The sequence below is a fragment of the Neovison vison genome, chromosome 7 (genome assembly GCF_020171115.1).
Source record: "Neovison vison isolate M4711 chromosome 7, ASM_NN_V1, whole genome shotgun sequence".
In the NCBI taxonomy this organism is placed as follows: domain Eukaryota; kingdom Metazoa; phylum Chordata; class Mammalia; order Carnivora; family Mustelidae; genus Neogale; species Neogale vison.
This window is the reverse complement of record NC_058097.1, coordinates 51,202,177-51,223,838: the sequence shown is the minus strand read 5'-3', so window position 1 is coordinate 51,223,838 and position 21,662 is coordinate 51,202,177. Positions and strand designations below refer to the sequence as shown.

General features: G+C 53.3%; 2 protein-coding genes across 7 annotated transcripts in view; one reads left to right on the top strand and one right to left on the bottom strand.

Moving 5' to 3' along the window:
- Positions 1-21: 21 nt before the first annotated feature.
- Positions 22-3,838, bottom strand: HRC (histidine rich calcium binding protein). Of its 4 annotated transcripts, XM_044256909.1 has the most exons (6): positions 1,818-3,838; positions 1,672-1,742; positions 1,123-1,191; positions 821-875; positions 338-374; positions 22-157 (listed from the first exon to the last, which is right to left on the bottom strand). In XM_044256909.1, exons 1-6 carry the CDS (start codon positions 3,616-3,618, stop codon positions 121-123), a joined length of 2,070 nt encoding a protein of 689 aa, XP_044112844.1. In that variant the 5' UTR covers positions 3,619-3,838; the 3' UTR covers positions 22-120. The 4 variants fall into 4 exon arrangements, with proteins under 4 accessions (XP_044112844.1, XP_044112842.1, XP_044112843.1 ...); XM_044256907.1 differs by having other exon boundaries at positions 1,672-3,838; XM_044256908.1 differs by lacking the exons at positions 22-157; positions 338-374; positions 821-875 and having other exon boundaries at positions 899-1,191.
- A 1,231-nt stretch (positions 3,839-5,069) lies between these two features.
- Positions 5,070-21,662, top strand: part of TRPM4 (transient receptor potential cation channel subfamily M member 4) — a 38,596-nt gene continuing 22,003 nt past the window's right edge. The window contains exons 1-12 of one of the 3 annotated variants that reach the window (XM_044256902.1): positions 5,070-5,128; positions 5,426-5,493; positions 9,369-9,543; positions 9,859-10,039; positions 10,223-10,386; positions 10,651-10,834; positions 13,959-14,020; positions 14,162-14,353; positions 14,659-14,758; positions 18,129-18,241; positions 18,535-18,876; positions 19,021-19,155. In XM_044256902.1, the coding sequence (XP_044112837.1) occupies positions 5,105-5,128; positions 5,426-5,493; positions 9,369-9,543; positions 9,859-10,039; positions 10,223-10,386; positions 10,651-10,834; positions 13,959-14,020; positions 14,162-14,353; positions 14,659-14,758; positions 18,129-18,241; positions 18,535-18,876; positions 19,021-19,155 (1,740 nt within the window). In that variant the 5' untranslated portion in view covers positions 5,070-5,104. Of the gene's footprint in view, positions 5,129-5,425; positions 5,494-9,368; positions 9,544-9,858; positions 10,040-10,222; positions 10,387-10,650; positions 10,835-13,958; positions 14,021-14,161; positions 14,354-14,658; positions 14,759-18,128; positions 18,242-18,534; positions 18,877-19,020; positions 19,156-21,662 lie in introns of those variants that run through there. The other 2 variants (XM_044256903.1, XM_044256904.1) reach the window with 2 other exon arrangements.

Genomic DNA, 21,662 nt, shown 5'->3' with positions numbered 1-21,662 from the left:
ACTCCACGCCTGACGACGAGGTTTCGGGGAGCATGTTTATTCATACTGCAATTCAATAAATACGGCTCATGGGAAGGGGTCGGAGGACCAGGCCGGTGCGTCTGCGCCGCGGCCGGATGGTCAGGGTTCCGGAGTTTCCAGCATGTTCGCCAGGGCTCTGGAGAGGAGGACTTGAGGTTAGCCCAAGTGCCCAAAGCTCGCCCCAGGCGCTTCGATGGGGATGTTAACCTGCCCATTTTTACCAACAGGGCAATGGAGTCCCAGGGTCGTCCAATCACTCAGCGGGACTGCGCCTCTCTAAACAGGGCCCTCAGACTGCCCCCCTCCACACACTTACTGGTACAGGGAGGAGGAGAAATAGTCGACGTAGCTTCCTGTGGGAGAAATGATAAGAGGCTTGAGCTGTACACCACAGGCGAAATTAGAGGAACCTGGAATCCAGACTAGCTCTGCCCCCCCACCCCTGCTCCCCCTTGTCCTAATTCCTTCCCTAAATTGAATTCCTTCTGTTGGGACTCCTTTCAAGGTCCTGCGCCTCTCTCCTTGCTCCTAATGTTCCCATTCTCCTGAAGCCCCTTTTTTTCCAGTTCTACCTGCTTTCGCAGGCCCATCCCCCAACCTGCCTGCCACCTCTAGCCTAAGTAGGCCTCACTATCTAGCCCCACCCCTCCCTCGGCCCAGGCCCCGCCTCTCCGCGCGCGCCCCGCCCCGCCCGCGGACTCCCAGCCTTGGCCACGCCTCCGCGCCTAGCCACGCCCTGCAGCCTCCCAGGCCTGCCTGTTGGACTGGGCTCTGCCTCCACGGAGTTTGCCTGGCTTACCCGGCGTGCAGACGGTTTCGCAGACCAGCGGGCAGAGGTAGCAGAACTGGCAGTGCTGGGGGCGGGGATGGGGAGAGACGCAAGTGTAAGACATGGTCTGGGTGGAGCCGGGTTGGGGGCGGGTGCCGGACAGGGGCCCTAGTCGGAGGTTAGAGGTGGGATCGAGTCAAGGTAGCACCAGGGATGGGGATAGAGGGTTGGGTCAGTCTGAAGGCAGCGGTGAGGATTTGGGACTGTGGGTGTCCAGGGGGCCCCCGGCCGTCCTGGGGCCTGGTGGAACCTGGGTCCCGGGAAAGTGTCACCTGGCACTGGTCGCAGTGCTCCCCCATGTTCTCCTCGTCGCAGTGACAGTTCTCACATTCAGTGCATCTCTGAGGACGGTAGGATTCAGGTTTGGGGATACCATTTAAGAGCCACCCGCCAGCCCTTCACCCTGCCCCCTGGACATTTCTCCAGCTCTCCACACTCATTACCTCCCACACTGAGCTCAGCAGCTTCCCCCCTGTTCCCCTCTTACGAGGTCCCCCTGTCGCTGTGGGCTAGACCTGTGGGTGTTTTCTTCATGCCTTCTCCCTGTTCTCCCCACAGCCTGCCAGGCCCCAGTCCCATTTCACCCACCCTCGACTCCGCCACAGACCCTCCCCTCCATCCCTGAGTTGGCAGGTACAGCTCAGGCCCCACTTCCTCCCAGACCCTTGCCCCAGCCTCCTTCTCAGCTTCCCCGCCTCCAGTCTGCCTGCTGCATGGCCCCAGAAGCATCCTTCTTCACCTGGCACTGCCCCCAGGCACCTTAGAGCCCCGGGACAAATTCCAGGGACAGCCTGGAAGATGGACGTGGGCTGGGCACTCACATTGCAGAAGGAGCAGTAGCCGCACAGGGACCCAGGCTGGTAGTTGCTGTACTCCTGGGCCCCCTGCAGATCTGTGGGGACAGGAGAGCAGCAGTGAAGCACGCTGACTCCGCTCCTCCCTGCCCCCACCTGGCCAGACCACTTACCCGCCTCCTCGCCACTCTGTTCCTCACTGGAGCCACCCCCGGCCACCTCCCTCCTGGCCATCGGGTTTGGGATGATGGTGAAGGGGAGCTCCTCTTCCTCCAGCCCATCCTCCTCCTCTTCCCCCTCCCGGTGGTCTTGGCTCAGTGGGGTCTGAACCTCAGCCCTCCCTTCCCTCTTCTCTTCCTCCTCCTCTTCCTCCTCCTCCTCCTGGCTCAGGCTGAGGCCATAACCTTCCTCCTCATCTTCTTCATCCTGCTTATCTAGGCTGCCATGGCTGGTGCCTTCTTCTCCCCGTTCTGAGCTTTCATCGTCTTCCTCGTGGGAGCTCCGGTCTTCCTCCTTTTCTCCCTCCTCAGAATCTCTCTCCCTCAAATGGCTTCTATCCTTGACCCCCATGTGTTCCAGGGGCTGGTGGCTAATCTCATCTTCCGCAGACCCTCTGTGGCCAGGCCCTTCATCTTGGTGGCCTTGTTGCTTGTGGCTGGGAGCCTGTTGACCAAGCTTGTCAGAGATGTCCTCATCTTCGTCCTTGGGGACTCCGTGGGCAGGGGCTACTGACTTATATTCATCTGGAAAGTCGTCCTCCTCCGTGCTCTCGGGGCCCGGGTGTTGGGAGCTTGCAACGTGGTGGCTGAACATGACTGTGACCTCCTCTTCCTCTTCCTCCTCGTCTCCAAGGTGAGTATGTCTGGGAATCTGGTGCCAGTGTTCGGTAGACTCATCCTCATCCCCATCTTCGTCTCCATCGCCTTGGTGTCCGTGGCTGGGGATATGGTGATGGTGTTCATCTGAGATGTCTTCGTCTTCTTCTCTCCCATGGCCTCGGTGCCTGTGGGCCTGGTGTCCATCCTCAGTGGACATGTCCTCTTCCTCATCTTCTCTGTGGCCTTGGTGTTCGTGACTGGGGCTATGATCATTGTGTTCATCTGAGAGGTCTTCATCCTCTTCCTTCCTGTGGCCTCGGTGCCTGTGGGCCTGGTGTCCGTACTCGGTGGAGATGACATCATCATCATCATCACCTTCTTCTCCATGGCCTCGGTGCCCATGGCTGGGGACATGATGGGGATGTTCATCTGAGAGGTCTTCATCCTCTTCCCTCTCATGGCCTTGGTGCCTATGGGCCTGGTGTCCGTACTCAGTGGAGACATCATCATCATCCTCATGGCCTCGGTGTCCGTGGCTGGGGATATGATGGGGATGTTCATCAGAAGCCTCTTCATCCTTTTCCCTTCCGTGGCCTCCGTGCCCATGGGCCTGGTGTCCATACTCAGTGGAGACCACCCCTTCCTCCTCATCTTCATCATCCTCTTCTCCGTGGCCTCTATGAACGTGCTTGATGGTATGATGGTGATCCTTGCTGGACTCAGTTTCATCCTCATCCTCGTCTTGGTGGCTGTGGCTTTTGTGGCTGAGGAAGTGGGGCCCGGGCTCATCTAAATCATCCACATCTTCGCTCCTGTGGCCTTTGTGCCCATCAGCCTGCCGAGCATGTTCGGTGAAGACTTCCTCATCCGGGATGTTCTCTTCTCTGACCTCGTGGACTTGGTACCTGTGGTCTCCGTGACTGTACTCCCTGGAGACATCCTCATTCTCATCTCTGTGGCCTCTGTGGCTGTGCATGGAGTGGCCAAAGTCACCAGACATGTCCTCTGAGGGCCCCACGACTCCCGCATTGTTGTTCCAGTTGCTGGGGCCCGGCCCAGCCCCTCTCAGCTGCTGGGTCATGGCGGGGGGGAGGAGCAGGCTGGCCACGGCCACCCAGAGGAGAGAAGTGTGCAGCCATGGCCCCTGGTGGCCCATGGGGACAGACAGGCAGCAGAGCTTCTCCCAGCGCTGGCTCCAGCTGCCTCTGTGGTTCTGTGGACGAATGTTGCGTTCCTTGCCCCTTTTTGGGTCCTTCTGGTTCTTTCTGCCTGTGTCTTTCCTTTGCTATGTCCCCTGTTGCCTCTGCCTGTCTGCCTTCCTTCTGGCCCTCACTGCTGGACCCCCCCTCGAGCCTGTCTCAGGAGCCCCCTCACCCCCCTCTCAGGCCCTCCCTCCCCACCTCCCAGCCAATAGGGTCTCTCTCCTCCCCTCTCTGTGGCTAAATTTACTTTCTGCCCTGAGTTATTCTGGGTCAGTCCCCGTCTGCCCCTCCCCTCCTGCTCCTCCTCCTCCCAGAGCTGGGGAAGGGGCAGGTGAAGGGGTCTTAGCCTGGTCAGGACTGGGGGCCAAGGGCTTGACTTGGCTGCCAACAAGTTCATGTTTGGTAGCAGCAAAGATAATGGGTAGACTTTTAGTGGGCCAAGTTGTGGGGAGCCTAAGACAACTGTGGGGGCTGGAGGGACCCATCCGAGAGGAGAGACCTCTGCCACGGAAGAATTGGGGATTGGATTCTGGGGAGTTTCTGGCCAGAGAGGGAGCCTTTGCCAAGAGTGTGGATGACAATATGGAGGCCCTGGACAGGGGTGGAAGGAGCTCACTCCAGCACACACACCTGTGACCTGCTGTCCCTGGAGCCAAGGGCAGGAGACCAGGCCAGGCCAGCACTATAAATACAGCGAGGGGGGGTGGGGGGCTCAGGTTACCCAGCTAGGCCGCAGCTGTCCCTGTCAAAGCTAGCAGGAGACACGTGGCCCTGCCTGTCTGTGGGTCACTATCTCCCACTCCTCACCCTGTAGTGCCCTGGCCCTCTGGGTCCCCAGCCCTCTTTATGGGACTCCCTCTCTCATTTCTGCCACCCACTGTTCCCCAGCCACAGGATTCCACTATCTTCCTGTCTGCTCTCCACCCAACTCTTTGTTTTTCTCTCTCTGAGACAGTGTACCCCCCATCTCTGTTCACCCCCTTTCTGATTCTCTGCCCCCTACCTAAGTTTTTGTGCCACCCCCCCACCATGGATTAATGTACCCCCTTCCCTACCTTTGGCATTCCATCTTGGGTCTCTGTTTCCCCCCCCCCCCCCAAACTCCGTTTCTCTCTCTCCTGTCTCTGACATTCCTTTTCTGGGTCCTGTCCTCTTCTCTCTGGTTCCTTTTCCCTCTCCCAGTTTCTTGTCCCTCCTTCTCTGGCTCTCTGGCCCCCTCTTTCTGGCTCTCTGGCCCCCTCTGGGTCTTCGACTGGCCCTTGCGACTGCCCCTTTGCCCCGCCTCTCGTTTTCGCATCCGCAGGACTCCCCGCCCCACCCCCCAGACCTGGCCCCGCCCCGGCTGGGAAGTGGCGGATCCGGTTTGTCCTGGGCGGGTCTGGAATCGGGGTTGGTGGAGGGAATGTGGGGAGCCGGGTAGGTTGCGGCGGCTGCGGCAGCATGGTGGGTCCAGAGAAGGAGCAGGTACGGCGGCCTGACTCCCGGGCTTGGCCTCCGGGTTCCCAGCGAGGGGGGTGCTGAAGACCCAGATTCTTGGTTTAGACGAAGGAAGGGGTTGGGGTGCGGGATCCCGGAGGTTAGGGGGCTCTGGACTCCTGGGTCCTTGGGGACAGATAGGAGTGGGGGGCTAGGGGAGTCCTGAGGCTGGGAGAGGAAGGCGCTAGGGTCCCAGACTCCTGGGAACGGGGAACGGTGCGGGATGGGGGACTCGTATCCATAGGACTGAGCTGGAGCCCTCCCACCCCTTGTTCTTGTCCCCAGAGCTGGATCCCCAAGATCTTCAAGAAGAAGACGTGCACGACATTCATCGTTGACCCCACAGATGCGGGGTGAGGAGTTCGCCCCTGGGATCGACCCCGGAGCGTCCCCGGCCCGCTACCCCGCCCACCTTCGCTTCCCCCGCCCTCCTGTCACTGCGGTCACTTCCAAGGGCGTGCCCTGGTGGCGCTCTCCCCAGTGGGAGGGTTTGGGGAGGGTTTGGGTCCGTGCAGACTCTTCCAATTTCCCTTTGGGCAGGGTCAGTGTTAAAGCCCCAGGCTTGGTTCTGTTTCTTTCCTTCCCTGTGTCTCTTCTCTGCGTCTTCTTACGTCACTTTCTTTTTCTTTAGGCTGTTTGTTTCATTCATTCATTCGTTTGTTCGTTCATTCATTCATTCATCCAATAAGCCTGCATTCAGTGCTCCCAAGGGAGCGTAATTATCAGGAGCACAGGCCCTGGCAGGGTTCAGATGTCACCCGGGACTAGTGCTGTGTGGCTTTGGGTAAATCCTTTCATCTCCCTGGGCCTCATCTGTCACCTGCACATAAAGCCAGGCCTTACGTCTTGAGTGGGCATTTATTATGAGGATTTAAACAAGTACCTGCTTGTGAATTTCTGGAACGGGGCCCAGCACGTGGTTGATGCTGGAAAATGCCCGCGATGACCCCTGGAAGGTAGCAGTTACTTCTGGGGGAGGCCCCGTGCTTGGGCTTGGTGGCTGGGGACACTTGCATGAGGCCCGTGCAGCATTTGCCTATCTCAGGGAGCCCCTGGCTTTCAGGGACGGTCTCTCCAGTGGATTCTGGCTTTGAAGTTGTTTTCAAGACCATCGTTGGGGGCATGGGAGATGTCACCATTCCTCACTTAGTGAGTCCTGGGAACATAGTAGTTCAGTAAGGCTTGCAATGATGCCCAAATAAACAGACGGACGTTATTGGGGGCGAGTGCTCCAGACCTTTTTACTGGTGGGGAGTGTGGCCAAGGCAGTGTAGGGACCTCTGGTCTGGTGGGACGAGGACTAAGGCAGAGAGACGGGAGCTCGGAATGACAAGCAGCTGGGCCCTCTCTGGTCTGGCTGTGGCTGAGGAGGGCACACAGGGTGTCAGAGGTGGCTTCTGGAGGAGGAGGGGCCGGTGAGGCGTCTGAAGGATGAGCTGGCAGCAGGGAGAGGAGAGCATGCATTTAAAGGCGTGAGAAGAACATGTGCAAAGTTCAAGGTGCAGGAGGTCTCCATGGAGGAGGGCAGGCCAGATGTCACTGGGCCTCAAGAACCTGGACCTTGGCCTGGGGTGCTGGGGAGCAGTGGGAGGGGCGGGATCAGCACTGAGTGTGGAAAGAGCCTCTGGGGATTGTGTGAGGATGAAGAGGAGTTCGAGAAGCCACAGGAGAGGCTGGGATGGGAAGAGGCCTGAGCCAGGCCTACCCCTGTGGGGACACAGGATGGGGATGGGGACAGGAGCTTGGGGACTGCTGGATTTGAGGAGTAAGAGGAGGGGAGGATGGGTCCTCTACATCTAGTCTGCGACCCGGGAGACAGTGGGGTTGTTCCCAGGATGGGGAATCCAGGAGGATGAGTGGGTCTGGGGAGTATTTCCAAGCTCAGCGTGGATCTTCACGTGTCAGGGGCCTTGGAGGGGACTAGGGGACACCGCAGACCTGGGTCTGTGACTTCTGTCCAGCATTCAAGAAGTCTTAGCTGAAGATGGTAACTGAAACTGTAGAAGGTGAAACATTGGGGGAGGAATATGTGCAAAGTTGGGGAAGGTGTGCTAGCAACTCTATAGCCTTTTTTTTTTTTTTTGCACAGAAGAGAACTTTTGTTTTTTGTTTTTTTATTTTTAAAGATTTTATTTATTTACTTGAGAGAGAGCGAGAGAGCACAAGCAGGGGGAGCAGCAGAGGCAGAGGGAGAAGCAGGCTCCCTACTGAGCAGGGCACAGGGCTCAATCCTAGACTTAGAGATCATGCCCCGAGCCAGAGGCAGATGCTAAGCTGACTGAGTCACCCGGGCACTCCCCCACCTGATGCTTCTTTCCCCTAAATTACTTTCTTGGCCCCTGGGGCATCAACTTTGAGATCCATGCAGGGGAGCAGGCGAGCCCTGCCAAGGGACAGAAAAGGTTTCTTAGAATCAATCTTTGACCTGTGACCAGTGCCATTTTATGATTGTCACACGAGACCTGAATAGAGGCCGTTGTGTTTGGGGATATGCTGGTCCTTGCTGATGTTATCAAGAACAGTGTCATCTTCAGCGGCCACATAGAAAAAGAGGGGTAGGAGGTGAGAAGTGCAGAGTGGGGATTCTGCCAGTTCTGTCCACCAGAACTTTCTGCAATGGGGGAAATGTTCTATATCCATGTCCAGTATGGCAGCCACTGGCCCCATGTGGCTCCCAAGCACTTGAAATGTGGCCAGAGTGACCTAGCAACTGTATTCTTAATTGTATTTAACTTTAATTTATTTAAATGTAATGAGCCACATGTGGCTAAAGTCAACTAGACTAGACAGCTTAAGTTCTGGAACATTCCATGCAGAAGTTTTATCTACAAGGACTAGTGGGAAATAGATGGAAGGTAATGAATGGGTCTAGGGATGGGACCGAGATAGGTGAAAGGACCAAGAGGGTCACCTGAGGCATGCTGGGTCCCTGGAGATGGACTCAGAAATGAGAAAGTATGTGTCCTTCACTGTACACACTGCGCCAAGAGCCGGGCTGTGCTCCGTCCATCCCAGGTGTAGATTGATAGCCGTTGTTTCAGCGTCTTTACAGCTTTTAACAGATCCGTGTACCCCCAGTGGTATTCTGTGAAATTGGTCCTTAAGTCAAAGCTCACTCTGCTTTTGTAGATTGGGGTCTCCTCTGCTATCTGCAGTCCCGTCTGGAATCAGGACCAAAGAGATGTAGATACATTTTCAGCTGAATTCTTCATTCCCCAAACCTATGTTGCTTGCTCTTGAAAACTCTGAGGCCCATCGCTTGTCCACTTATTTAAGGGACGCAAGGACTACTTGTGCATTTAAGGGAAACATTAGTTTCGTCTCTGATAACCATAAATGAAAAAACTTCCATTTGCTGCAAAGAGAAAGAAAGAAGCCACAGAAGACCATCACGATGAGAAGCAAATGAAAGTATTTTCCTTCTAACTGGATGGTGTTGGCAGACCAATTTTCGGAGACTTCTCTCTGTTTAAAAAAAAAAAAAAAAAGGTGGAAGCAGGGCAGCAGGGCTCCTGGCTGGCTCAGTTGGTGGGAGCAGGCAGCTCTGGATCTCTAGGCTGTGGGTTCAAGCCCCATGTCGGGTGTAGAGAGTACTTAAATAAGTAAACTTAAAAAACAAAAACAACTCAGAACAGACAAAAGAGTAGCGAAGGGTTAGGCCTTGCAGACATTCTAGCATCCGGGAAGCCTCCCCCCTGGACAGTGATGCGGCACCAATAAGGCAAGGTTGTGTGAAGCTCCGCCCCCCTTGGGGTCAGTGGTTTCTCCACGCAGCCTTCTGTTTAGTTCGCACTGTGTGATTTCACCGCCTTACTGTTGTCTGGATCTGAGGAGGAAATGGGGGCTCAGGGAGGTGAACCCTAATGTCCCACAGCTGCCCCCGCCTCTGAGTGCTCTCTGAAACCTCTGGCTTTTCTTTCTCGAGGGTTCTCTCTTGTTTGGATTGGGGGCAGCAGGCTGGCCCCTGATGGTTTGTGGTGCTGGGGCAGTGCAGCACGGTGAGGGGGGCCGGGGTGCCTCCCCGCTCAGCTTCCTTGAGCCCCTGTGGCTCCCTTCTGCTGGCCTGTTTGGCTCTGGCTGTACTTTGTCCCCAGCGCTGGGCAGCGCCAGAGTCTGCACGGACTATGCGTCTACCTGTGGGGAGGGGGGCGCTTCTACAGGATCCTTAGAGTCAGGGGTGCTGAGGGACACCTCTGGGGTTCATGCTCCCCTTCCCCCTCCTCCCCAGAGGAGACTTGTGCCAGTGCGGGCGTCCCCGGAGCGCCCACCCGTCCGTGGCTGTGGAGGATGCCTTCGGGGCAGCCGTGGTGACCGTGTGGGACAGTGACTTGCACACCACAGAGAAGCCGACCGATGCCTACGGGGACCTGGATTTCCTGGGCGCCGGCCGCAAGGCCAGCAATGTGAGGCCTGCATGTTTGGGCAGGGCCGGGGTCCGCCAGCCGGGCTGCATACCCCCCACACCCCCGTCAGAGTCTGGGGTTGCTGCTGCTGAATGCTCTCCCTGTTTGCCCATCCCTGTCTTCCCTCTCCCCGAATCTCGCTCCCTCCACCCCTGTCTTTTCTAAGTCTGTTGCCTTCTCTCTGGGTCTCTGTCCTTTCCTCCTGGGTTACTGTTCCCCTCATTCTTCTCTGTCTGGATCTCTGTTCTCTGCGTCTCTGTCCCCTTCTCTGTCGGTGTCCCTTTCCCCATGTCCCTTCCTCCTGTGTGTCCGCAGTTCCTCCGGCTCTCCGACCGCACGGATCCAGCTACCGTGTATAATCTGGTCACCCGCACATGGGGCTTCCCGGCCCCGAACCTGGTGGTGTCAGTGTTGGGGGGGTCAGGGGGCCCCATCCTCCAGACCTGGCTGCAGGACCTGCTGCGTCGCGGGCTGGTGCGGGCTGCCCAGAGCACAGGTGACTGAGGCTGGGGGCTGGCTGTGCCCCCTGAGTCTGGGGCCCCTGCCCCCTACTTCTCTGGGGTGGATGCGGTCTCCCCCCAGCTGTGAGGCTATTTTGGTCTTCCTCTCTCTTCCCTCTTTCTGTCCCTGCACACCCGTGTCTCTGGACCTCACTGTCACTCTCTGGGTCTCTGTGCAGGGGCCTGGATTGTCACCGGGGGTCTGCACAGGGGCATCGGCCGGCACGTTGGTGTGGCTGTGCGCGACCACCAGACGGCCAGCACCGGGGGTACCAAGGTGGTAGCCATGGGTGTGGCCCCCTGGGGAGTGGTTCGGAATAGAGATGCCCTCACTAACCCCAAGGTGGGACCCAGAGTCTTGGAAAAGGAGGGGGTGGGAATCCTGAGTCTGTGGGAGGAAGTGGCTGGGGGCCTGGATCCCTGGATCCAAGGGAGGAGGGGTTGGGGGCCGGACCCCTGGGTCTGAGGGAGGAGGGGCTAAGGGCCTAGATCCCTGGGTCTGAGGGAGGAGGGTCTGGGGCCTCTGACCGGAGTCTGAGGGAGGAGGGGCTCCTGTCTGTCCTGGTCCTGATGGAAAAACTCTTTGGTCTGGCCAATTGTCACCCAGGGCTCATTTCCTGCGAGGTACCCGTGGCGTGGCGATCGCGAGGATGGGGTCCAGTTTCCGCTTGACTACAACTACTCGGCGTTCTTCCTGGTGGACGACGGCACCCATGGCCGCCTGGGCGGCGAGAACCGCTTTCGCCTCCGATTCGAGTCCTACGTCGCGCAGCAGAAGACTGGCGTGGGTGGTGAGTGGCTTCCTCCACAGGGGACCACGGTGTGAGGCTCAGGGTCCCCGTGGTCCAGTCTGGTTGAGGTTTGGGGATCAAGGGGCTGAGGAGTTACCTTCGGTCTAGTACCTTCTCCCACTATTTGCTCTGTTTTTAAAAAAATATTTGCCTCGAAATCTAAACGACACGAAAGCAGATGGCTCGGTAAAGTTTTAAGAAACTGAACCCATGTGTGAAACCACCACCCAGATCAAGAAACCTATCGCCGGCCCCAAGAAGCCTTTTCCTTCTGGCCACGAGGGTCCCCCCCCCGCCCTCTGGTAGCACAGGGAGGGGTTCTGGCCGCGCCTCCATGTGCGTGGACAGAATCCTACAGCACCTGCACATTCTCTAGTCTAGCTTGTTGTAGTCTGTGTTATTTCTGTGAGATTCGTTGCACAAGTTGTGGTCAGTAAATAACTCACGGGTCAAAAAAGAAAAAAAAAGCAAGAAAATATTTTGAACTGGATGGTAAGAAATGTATGACCTACAGAGCCTGTTAGGGATGCAGCCAAAGTGGTATCTAGAGGGAAATTTGTAGATTTAAATGCATATATCAAAAGGGGGGGGTGCTTAGGTGGCTCAGTGGGTTAAGCCTCTGCCTTCAGTTCAGGTCATGATCTCAGGGTCCTGGGATCAAGTCCCCCATCGGACTCTCTGCTCAGCAGGGAGCCTGCTTCACCCCTCAACCCCACCTCCCTCTCTTCCTACTTGTGATCTCTCTCTCTGTCAAATAAATAAATGGGAAAATAAATAAATAAATAATATCTTTTAAAAAAAAGAAGAAAGTCTGAAAGCCAATGTTTTATTTTTTTTTTTAAAGATTTTATTTATTTATTTGAGAGAGAGAGAGAGACAGTGAGAGAGAGCACGAGCGAGGAGAAGGTCAGAGAGCGAAGCAGACTCCCCATGGAGCTGGGAGCCCGATGCGGGACTCGATCCCGGGACTCCAGGATCACGCCCTGAGCCGAAGGCAGTCGTCCAACCAACTGAGCCACCCAGGCGTCCCTGAAAGTCAATGTTTTAACCCTCCAATTAAAAACAAAACAAAACAGGGGCACCTGGGTGGCTCAGTGGGTTAAGCCTCTGCCATCAGAGAGCCTGCTTCTCCCTCTCCCTCTGCCTGCCACTCTGCCTACTTGTGCTCTCCATCTCTCTGTCAAATAAATAAACAAAATACTAAAAAAAAAAAAAAGACCTGAGGGGCACGGGGTGCCTGGCTGGTTCAGTCAGTGGAGCCTTGGAGTCTTGATCCTGGGGTTGTGAGTTCAAGCCCCATGGGGTATAGAAATTACTTAAAAAAGGAAAAAAAAATCTTGGAAAGAAAGAGGAGCACTTGTGTGGTTCAGTTAGTTAAGCGACTGCCTTCAGCTCAGACCATGATCTCGGGGTCCTGGGATGGAGTCCCACCTAGGACTCTGCGCTGAGCAGGGAGCCTGTTTCTCCCTCCCCCCCTGCCTCTCACACTGCTTGTGCTCTCTCTCTCTCACATGCTATCCTTCTCTCTCAAATAAATAAATTAAAAAAGAAAGAAAGAAAAAAGGGAAAACACCTCCACACGCGTTTTACGCCCCCCCCCTTTCCCCAAGCTGCATTGAATTTTATGTCACTTTTTGATATTTTAACGTGGTGTTTGTTTTCCCCTTTATTTAAGCCTGGTCCTTAAGTAAGGTTTGTCAGTTTCCTCATAAAAATCTCATACCTTTCTGGATGAATTAATTCCCAGGTAATTTATCATTTTTATGAAAACATGAATAAGGGACATTATTAGTTTGGAGAAAAGTTTTTGATTTTTGTGTATTTTTTTGGTATCAATCCTCTTACCAAATTATCTTACTAATATTTATTTATCCCCCCGTATTTATTTATATTATTTTTATTATTTTTAAAATTTTTTATTTCTTTTCAGCGTAACAGTATTCATTGTTTTTGCACCACACCCAGAATATTTATTTATTTTGAGTGCAGTTTCTCCAATTTTCTGAGAATCTAAGTCAGGTTTTCTTCCAATAGATAACTTTGTATCTTCCAGCTTTCTGATTTTACTTCCTTGCGTCATTCCATTAGCTCAAAACTCCTGGATGAGTGTGAAAAGAAGTAACATTTATTTGTTATTTTACTGGGAATAGAATTAGTAGTAAACTGTCTTACATGATTTTGTTGTTAGGCTTTAGAAATGTATTATATTTAGATAGTTTATTCTTTCTTTCATTTAAAGATTTTATTTAGTTGTTTTTGAGAGAGAGAGAGCGAGCGAGAGAGAGCAGGAGGGGAGAGGGGTAAGGGGCAGAGGGAGAAGCAGGCTCCCTGCCGAGCAGGGCATCTGATGCGGGGCTCAAAGTGAGGGCTTGATGTGGGACTCAATCCCAGGACCCTGGGATCTTGGCCTGAGCCGAAGGCAGATGCTTAACCGACTTAGCCACCCAGGCACCCTCTTTCTTTTATTTTATTTTTAAGTAATCTCTACACCCAATATGGGGCCCAAACTCACAATCCCCCTCTAGAGTCATGTGCTCTACCAACGGAGCCAGCCAGGTGCCCCTAGAGCTTTCTATTTCTTATTTCCTTCGTTTCTGTTTAAACTTCCATCCTTTCTTGGCTCCTGGGCTGTTAACCAATTACAGGAGTGACTTATGCCATAAATACCTGCCTCATTTGGGAACCTAGGAGTGCAGGCCCCCAGCCCCTCCCTTCCCTGGGAAGTCAAGTATTGCTGTTCAAAATCTGGTCCTGCCTAACCTGCTTAAAGATATGACGATTCCCATGGGGCACCTGGGTGGCTCAGTGGGTTAAGCCTCTGCCTTTGACTCAGGTCATGATCCCAGGGTCCTGGGATCGAGCCCCACATCAGGCTTTCTGCTCATCGGGGAGCCTGCTTCCCTTCTTCTCTCTCTCTGCCTGCCTCTCTACTTACTTGTGATCTCTGTCATCAAATAAACAAATAACATCTTTAAAAAAATATATGATGATTCCCGTGGGCCCCAGGACACAGGATTAGGCAGGAGTCAAGTTTGTCCCAGGGACTCATGGGAAATGTGGTTCTTTCCCATCCCTGGCAAGGACTGATGGGAGGTGACGAAGCCCCCTGCTCTTTTCTCCTCAGGGACTGGAATTGACATCCCTGTCCTCCTCCTCTTGATCGATGGTGATGAGAAGATGTTAAAGGTATAGAGTCTAAGTGGAGAGACAGCTGGAGGCCCTGACTCCTGGCTTCTGAGTCTCAGGGGAGGACAGGGCTGGGGATCTGGGCTCTGGGTGCGATGAACACCTTCCTTCCCTGATCAGACTGCCCTTTTTGTCCTGTAGCGGATAGAGAATGCTACCCAGGCTCAGCTCCCCTGCCTCCTGGTGGCTGGGTCTGGGGGAGCTGCAGACTGCCTGGCAGAGATCTTGGAGGACACTGTGGCTTCAGGGAGAGGGGAGAGCAGGCGAGGTGAAGCCCGGGATCGGATTAAGTGTTTCTTCCCCAAAGGGGACCCTGAGGTCCTGCAGGCCCAGGTATGAAATTGGGGGCCCAGCTCTGAATCCTGAGATGGGAGGGAGCTAGGGACCCAGGTCCCTGGGTCTTGAGGGATGAGGATACTGAGGACTTGGGAGTTCTGGATCCCAGGGAAAAGGAGAATGGAGGCCCAGACTCAGTGATTTGAGGGTGGAGAGGCCTAGGGGCCCAGATTCCCAGGCTTTGGGAGTAGGGGGTGCTGGGGATCTAGATTACTAGGTCCTGGAGGGAATGGTCTCCTGTGACTCTGTGGAGAGGGACAGGTGGCATTGGGCAGGTGGGTACAGAACGTGGTGTTCTGCAGGTGGAGAGGATCATGACCCGGAAGGAGCTGCTGACAGTCTATTCATCTGAGGACGGCCCTGAGGAATTTGAGACCATCGTCTTGAAGGCCCTTGTCAAGGGTAAGTCTTGAACCCGCAAATTCTCCTCCTCTCTCAGCTCAACTTTGGACACCTTTCCCGGTCTGGGGACTTTATCTTCTCTAATCTAAAGTTGGACTCCTTTTTATCTCTTTCCTTTTTCTTATTTCCCTTGGAAGCATTTCTTGGTGATTTGCATGGTGCTATTTGGACAGCTTTCCCAAGATACTTTCATTATATTCCAAATTGTTTTCTTCCTGTTGGATTTATGTATGCACCTTCCATCTGTCTGTACGGTGCTCTTTCCATCTACCCGTTGTTCCACTCATCCTTCATTCTTCTCTCCGGCCAATCATCCTTCCGTCTTGCCTTCCGCTCATCCTTCCACCTGTCTGTCCACATATCCATTGACAGTTCCAACCACTCATTCTTCCATCCTCCCATTTTTGACCCATCCTTCCATCCATCCATCCATCCATCTGTCCACCCATCCATCCATCCATCCTTTCATCTATCTACCCACACTGCCCTTTCTTCCTTTCCTACATGGCTCCCATATGCTAGGCACTAAGGGGTAGGGGAGTCAGAGATGAACCAAAGTACTGTCTCCCATGGAGGAACTTCTGATATTTTACTACAGGAATGGCTGATGAAAACCAAAGTAGGCAGCAGAATGGCCACCTGGTAGAGGTTGGGGATGGGGATTATTTATCCATTTAACAAACATCACCCTAGGCTCCAGAGACTAAAGCAGGCCCATTTCTTGCTCTGAAGGACCACAGATCCTACCAGAGTTTTTTGGAAACAACCTTAAGTAAAATGGAAGACCAAAGCATGGTGAGGAAAACTGTTGTCAGTAAAGAGACAAGGACGAGGAGCTATTTATTTATTTATTTATTTTTAAAGAGTTTATTTATTTATTTGACAGACAGAGATCACAAGTAGGCAGAGACAGACAGAGAGAGGGGGAGGCAGGCTCCTTGCTGAGCAGGGAGCCTGATGTGGGGCTTGAACCCAGGACCCTGGGATCATGACCCGAGCCGAAGGCAGAGGCTTTAACCCACTAAGCCACCCAGGTGCCCCATGAGGAGCTGTTTAAATGGGTTCTGAAGAGCTAAGAATCCAGACTTAGTGAGATGGGAAGGTAGGGTAAATAAATGGTAAGGACAATTCCTAGAACTCTGTGGGGCTGAGGTGTGGGGGGAGGGGCATTTTACATGGAGTTTTTCATGGAAAACATCCACTTGGGTAAAAACTCCACGTCCCATAAAGGGCGAATGGCAGTCAGTGAGCAAACCTGATTCACTTCACAGCAGCCAACTCACCAGGCTCTTGGGAGAACAGAGGGAGGCCCTGGAAAAGGCATGGATAGTGTTATCAGTCTATTGCCTGCAGAAGTAGAAGTGATCCCGTTCCACTGGGGATATTGGAGCCGACTGGGCAGGCTCAGTGATAGCAGAGTTGACTGGGTGGGGTTTCGGCAGGTGAGGAAGGAAGTGGGGAAGGGGTGCGTGCTCCCTGTGGCATGAGCCCAGGCATGGTGCCGAGCAGTTGGCAGACCTTTGGCCCATAATCTTCCATTCCTGCTTGCAGGGTTGTGTAGGGCAGAGAGGGTTTGGGGAGGGGCTAGAGGTATGGGACTTGGGGATTGATGAGCTAGGGGATGTGAAGGAAAGGAGGGAGGGGCAGAGATGGCACGGGGAGCTGGGTGGGGGGCTGTCTCATTGACTGGGTGGACAAAGGGGCCAACCCTAAGATGCAGAACACAGGGAGGGTCGGTGCTGAGCTCCATGTGGGGCATGGTGAGCATGAAGGGTTGGGGGGAGGTCTAGGTGATAAATGGAGAGATGTGTTAAGACAGAATAGAAATGAGATATAATTTTTTTTTTCTTGTCTTGAAACTGTGAGGAAAGTCAGGGAGATCTACAGAACCTTAGAAAATCCCACCGTGAATTCACTTCTCTGGGTTTTGAAAAGAAATATAGGGGCACCTGGATGGCTCAGTCGGTTAAATGTCTGACTCTTCTCAGCTTAGGTCTCGATCTCAGGGTTGTGAGTTCAAGCCCTGCACTGGGCTCCACACCCAGCATGGAGCCTACTTATAAAATATGTATATAAAGTTATGTTGTCCTAGGCATGTGACTGCCTCTCTCTTGACCTGTCTCCTCAACCCCTTCGAGTTTCCACTGGCCCAGTGGCAGATTCCTCTCTGAAATTCCATCCCACAGTTATCACTATTAACAGTGCTGCCAAGTGGGGACCATGATTATTCCCATTTTATAGATGAGGGAGCAGAGGCTCCCAAGGTCCAGTGGCTTTCCTGAAGATGCTCACTGGTGTTGTTGGAGCTGGGATTGGAACCCAGGTCTGCCTGCCTCAGTGCCCATTGCGCATCTGCACTCCACTAGATTGCGTAGTCCCGCCATTCCAGTTTTTGGAACAACCAAAATGGCGCTCCTTTGTTTCGGAAATTGATGTGGAGCAAGTGGACACAGAAAGAAAAACTAACTCCATGGCACAGGTGCTCTGGGCGCCAGCAGTGCCTAGACTTTGCTTGACTTCTCCTTGGAACCTTTGCTGGATGCTTCCAATTTTTCTGGTCCCTTGTTGGCCATACATGTTTGGATGTGTTAATTGTTGCGTCAAAGTTTTAAAGGCCTTTGGTTTTCCTCGTTCTTCTTAATGACCTCCAGGGCCTTCCAGAGCACCGCTGAGGCTCTGATTTTTTCCCACCTCCTTTTCTGCTGCTCATTTCTCTGTCTTCTCACAAATACCCATATGTTTCTAGGAAATCAGAGTGACTCACGTTTGCTGTCCCTTCCTGCGCTTGCCTGCATGCAGACCTTAGCTCAGGCTTCTCCTGTTTCCTTGAAGTTTCTTTTCTCATCTTAGATGTGCACCTCCAAATCCCACCCATCTTTCAAAAGCCCTACCTGCATGCCGTCCTCTAGGAGGCGCCCTTGGATCACGCCACAACCCTGTGAGTGCCATCTCCCCTCATCATATTCTGTGCCCACCTGCAAGGGCACCAGTCCCCCTGGAGGGTAGTTATGTAGTTCCTGGACACACTTCTCTGGAAAGACCTCCTTCAAGGCAAGGCCTGTATCCAGTTTCTTTCTCCATCCCTCCCATTGCCTGGTCCATAATCTACATCAGTAAGTGTGAAATGGATACATGATTCCCTTTCCTTCTTCTTGAGGACTCTAGAGTGCTGGTCTGCTTTGTGCCAAGCTTAACGATCTTATGCTTGCAACAGCCTGACTTCTTAAAGACCCCAGACGCTACCCAACAACATCCCCTTCATTTGGGGTTTAATGTCACGTAATCTCCCACTGAAGCAAAGCAGACATTCATCTGAAGTTCATGCCTCCCACCCCCGACTTCTTGCCCCCTCTCCCTCTCACTCTTTCAGCTTGTGGGAGCTCAGAGGCTTCAGCTTACCTGGACGAGTTGCGTTTGGCTGTGGCTTGGAATCGTGTGGACATTGCGCAAAGTGAACTCTTCCGGGGGGACATTGAATGGCGGGTGAGGGGGCAGGCCTGGGGGGCTGTGGGTCCTGACAAGGGGAACGCACTCTCCTCCCTGTCTGACTTCTTCTGCATCTGGCTCTGTCTTCCATTATTGTTCAGCCTTCTCTTAATTGTCCATCTGTTCCCATCTTTCCTCCCATCCATTCATCCATCCATACGTTCATCCATCCATCCATCCACCCACGCACCTGTCACTCATAGCTCTGTACCCCATCTCTTGTCCTTAATGTCTGACAAGCATTCCATCTGTGTGCTCACCTCTTTCCCAATCCATCCCACTCCTGCCAGTCCATCCACTTGGAAGCCTCCCTTATGGATGCCCTCCTGAATGACCGGCCCGAGTTCGTGCGTCTGCTCATCTCCCATGGCCTCAGTGTGGGCCATTTCCTGACCCCGGCACGCCTGACCCAGCTGTACAGCGCAGCACCCCCCAACTCGCTCATCCGCAGCCTTTTGGACCAGGCGTCCCACGGCACAGGCACCAAAAGCCCAGTCTTTAAATCCTCTGTGGATCCCCGACCCCCTGACGTGGGGCAGGTGTTGCGAATGTTGCTGGGGGAGACGTGTGCACCGAGGTACAGCGCAGGGGGCGCCGGGGATCCCCACCAGGGACAATGCTGCAGGGAGAGCGTAAGGACAAGGCCCGCGAGCCTGGGGGTGGGGAGTGGGGGGGGGAGGCACTGAAGGATCTGGGGGTATGCCCCTGGATGAGGGTGGAGCTGGTGGTTGGGCAGAGTCAGGGGCTGGTCCTCACCACGCCTCCCTTGCCTGCAGGTAGGTCTGCTGTCGGACAGGGCCCCCTCTGAGCTCATGCTGGACGCCATCCTCGGGCAGGCCCCCTGGAGTGACCTGCTCCTCTGGGCGCTGCTACTAAACAGAGCTCAGATGGCCATGTACTTCTGGGAGATGGTGAGTGCTGCTTTGGTCTCGAATTCTCCTTTCTTCTGTATTCCTGTCCTTTATCCCTGCTGGACCCCAGGGCCTGAGCAGTAAGAGTCCCCGACCTCCAGCATCACTCTGGCCCCCATCCCAGCCTCCCCTCCCTGCCGATCTGTGACTCCACCTGCTACTTCTCCTTTTCACCCCCCAATATCGTGCAGTTCTCCTAACTTGTGTTTTCCGCTAGCAATGCAAATTGCGTTTCCCCTTGTTCATACCTGAGAATCAGTCACGTTCTCTCGGAATGGTTCCCTGTATGGGGAAGTTTGACGGTATCCCGGAGCTGATGGGGAGTCATTTAAACGTAGTTACACTTGCACACTAGAGGCAAGGACACCAGCTAAGAAGGTAGATCTGGAAGCTTCCAGGAAGCCAAGGTGGGGGCCTGGACTAAAAACAGATGGGATGGAGGCATTGGGACACATTTGGGAAGTTTGAGAGGAAGAAAGGTCATAGGATTTGATTGGAATTTAAGAGAGAGCCTATTTTTATGCTGTAGAACTGTCTTGATGGGGGGGATCTGGGGGATTCAGTCAGTTAAGCGTCTGCCTCCAGCTTAGGTCATGATCCCAGAGTCCTGGGATCAAGCCCCGCATCGGGCTCCCTGCTCAGTGGGGAGCCTGCTTTTCCCTCTGCCCCTCCCCCTGCTTGAGCTCTCTCTCTCTCTCCCCTGGCCTCTCAAATAAATAAAATTTAAAAAAAAGAAAAAGAAATATCTTGACAGGACTTCTTCAGCTTTGGGTTTTTTTTTTTTTTTTAAAGATTTTATTTATTTATTTGACAGAGAGAAATCACAAGTAGGCAGAGAGGCAGGCAGAGAGAGAGAGAGGGAAGCAGGCTCCCTGCCGAGCAGAGAGCCCGATGCGGGACTCGATCCCAGGACCCTGAGATCATGACCTGAGCCGAAGGCAGCGGCTTAACCCACTGAGCCACCCAGGCGCCCCAGCTTTGGGTTGTTTTTAAACCCTCAAGTCATGGGTTAAATATAGATTATCTTTCACTGAGGTAAAATTCATATAACATAAAATTCACCATTTGAACCACTTAAAATTGTACGATTCAGTAGTAGCCTTTAGCACACTCAGTGTTGTGCCATGTCTGTCTAGTTCCAGAACATTTTCGTCATCCCAAAAGGAAACCTCATATCCAATTAGCACTCAGTCCCCATTGCCTCCTCCCCCGGCCCCTGGCAATGACTAAGCTGCTCCCTCCCTATCCCTATGGACTTTGGAGTTGCCTCTTCTGGATGTTTATAGATCGGAACCTTCTCGTAGGTGGCCCTTTGCTCTTGATTTCTTATGCTCAGCATAGTGTTTCCACGGGTCATCCAAGTTGCAGGGCATATCTGTGCCTCATTCCGTTTTGTTACTGAAAATATTCCATTTGTCAACGTGTGACGTTTTGTTTCTCCCTTCACCTCTTGATGGTCGCATGGCTTGTTTGGGCTTTCCGGTTATTGTGAATAACAGTGCGAGGAACATCGGTGTGCAGGTATCTGAGTCCTTGCTTTCAGCTGTTTTAAGGACACATCGAGGAATGGGGGTGCCGGATCAGATAATAATTTTAGGTTTAAGCTGTAATGGAAACACCATACTGTCTTCCACTGTATGTGTACGTACATACAGTGTACATACTGTATGTAAAAGGCCGCACCCTTTTACATTCCCACCAGCGAGGCACAGGGGTTCCAATTTCTTCACATCTCCGCCAACACTTGGTATTTTTGGTTTTTTGTAATTGCCGTCCTCATGTGGCTTTGACCTGTTTCCTTAATGATTGGTGACATGGAGCAACTTTTCATGTGCTTATGGACCATCTGCATATCTTTTGAGGAATGTTTGTTTCAGTCCTTTGGGGGCCCTCCCCTTTTTTTGAGAGAGAGAAAGTGAGTGGGGAGGGAGAGAGGGGGAGTCTTTTTTAAGATTTTTTAAAAATTTATTTGACAGAGAGAGATCACAAGTAGGCAGAGAAGCAGGCAGAGAGAGAGGGGGAAGCAGGCTCCCTGCCGAACAGAGAGCCCAACGTGGGGCTTGATCCCAGGGCTTTGAGGCCATGACCTGAGCCAAAGGCAGAGGCTTTAACCCACTGAGCCACCCAGGTACCCCAGAGAGAGGGAATCTTAAGCAGGCTCCACACCCAGCATGAAGCCCAATGAGGGGCTCAAGCTCATGACCCTGAGATCATGACTAGAGCTGAAATCAAGAGTCAGATGTTTGACTGAGCCACTCCTGCCCCCTGCTTTGCCCATTTTAAAAATTGGTTTGTTTGTCTTATTTTCTGTGGTTGCGTTGTAGAGTTCTTTAAATGCTCTGGATATTAATCCCTTATCAGTATATGATATCAGTATATGATATCTGTATATGATGCAGATCTCTTTTCCTTTGCTGTGAGTTGTCTTTTAACTCAGTTCATAGTGTCTTTTGATTCACAAAAGTTTTAAATTTTGATCAAGTTCAACTTGTCTGTGTTTTTGTTTT

Coding starts and splice junctions, on each gene's coding strand:
- HRC (XM_044256905.1), bottom strand. CDS start 3,618: ATGGGCCACCAGGGGCCATGGCTGCACACTTCTCTCCTCTGGGTGGCC. Junction 1,192..1,671: donor GCTACTGCTCCTTCTGCAAT/GTGAGTGCCCAG, acceptor TACCGTCCTCAG/AGATGCACTGAATGTGAGAA.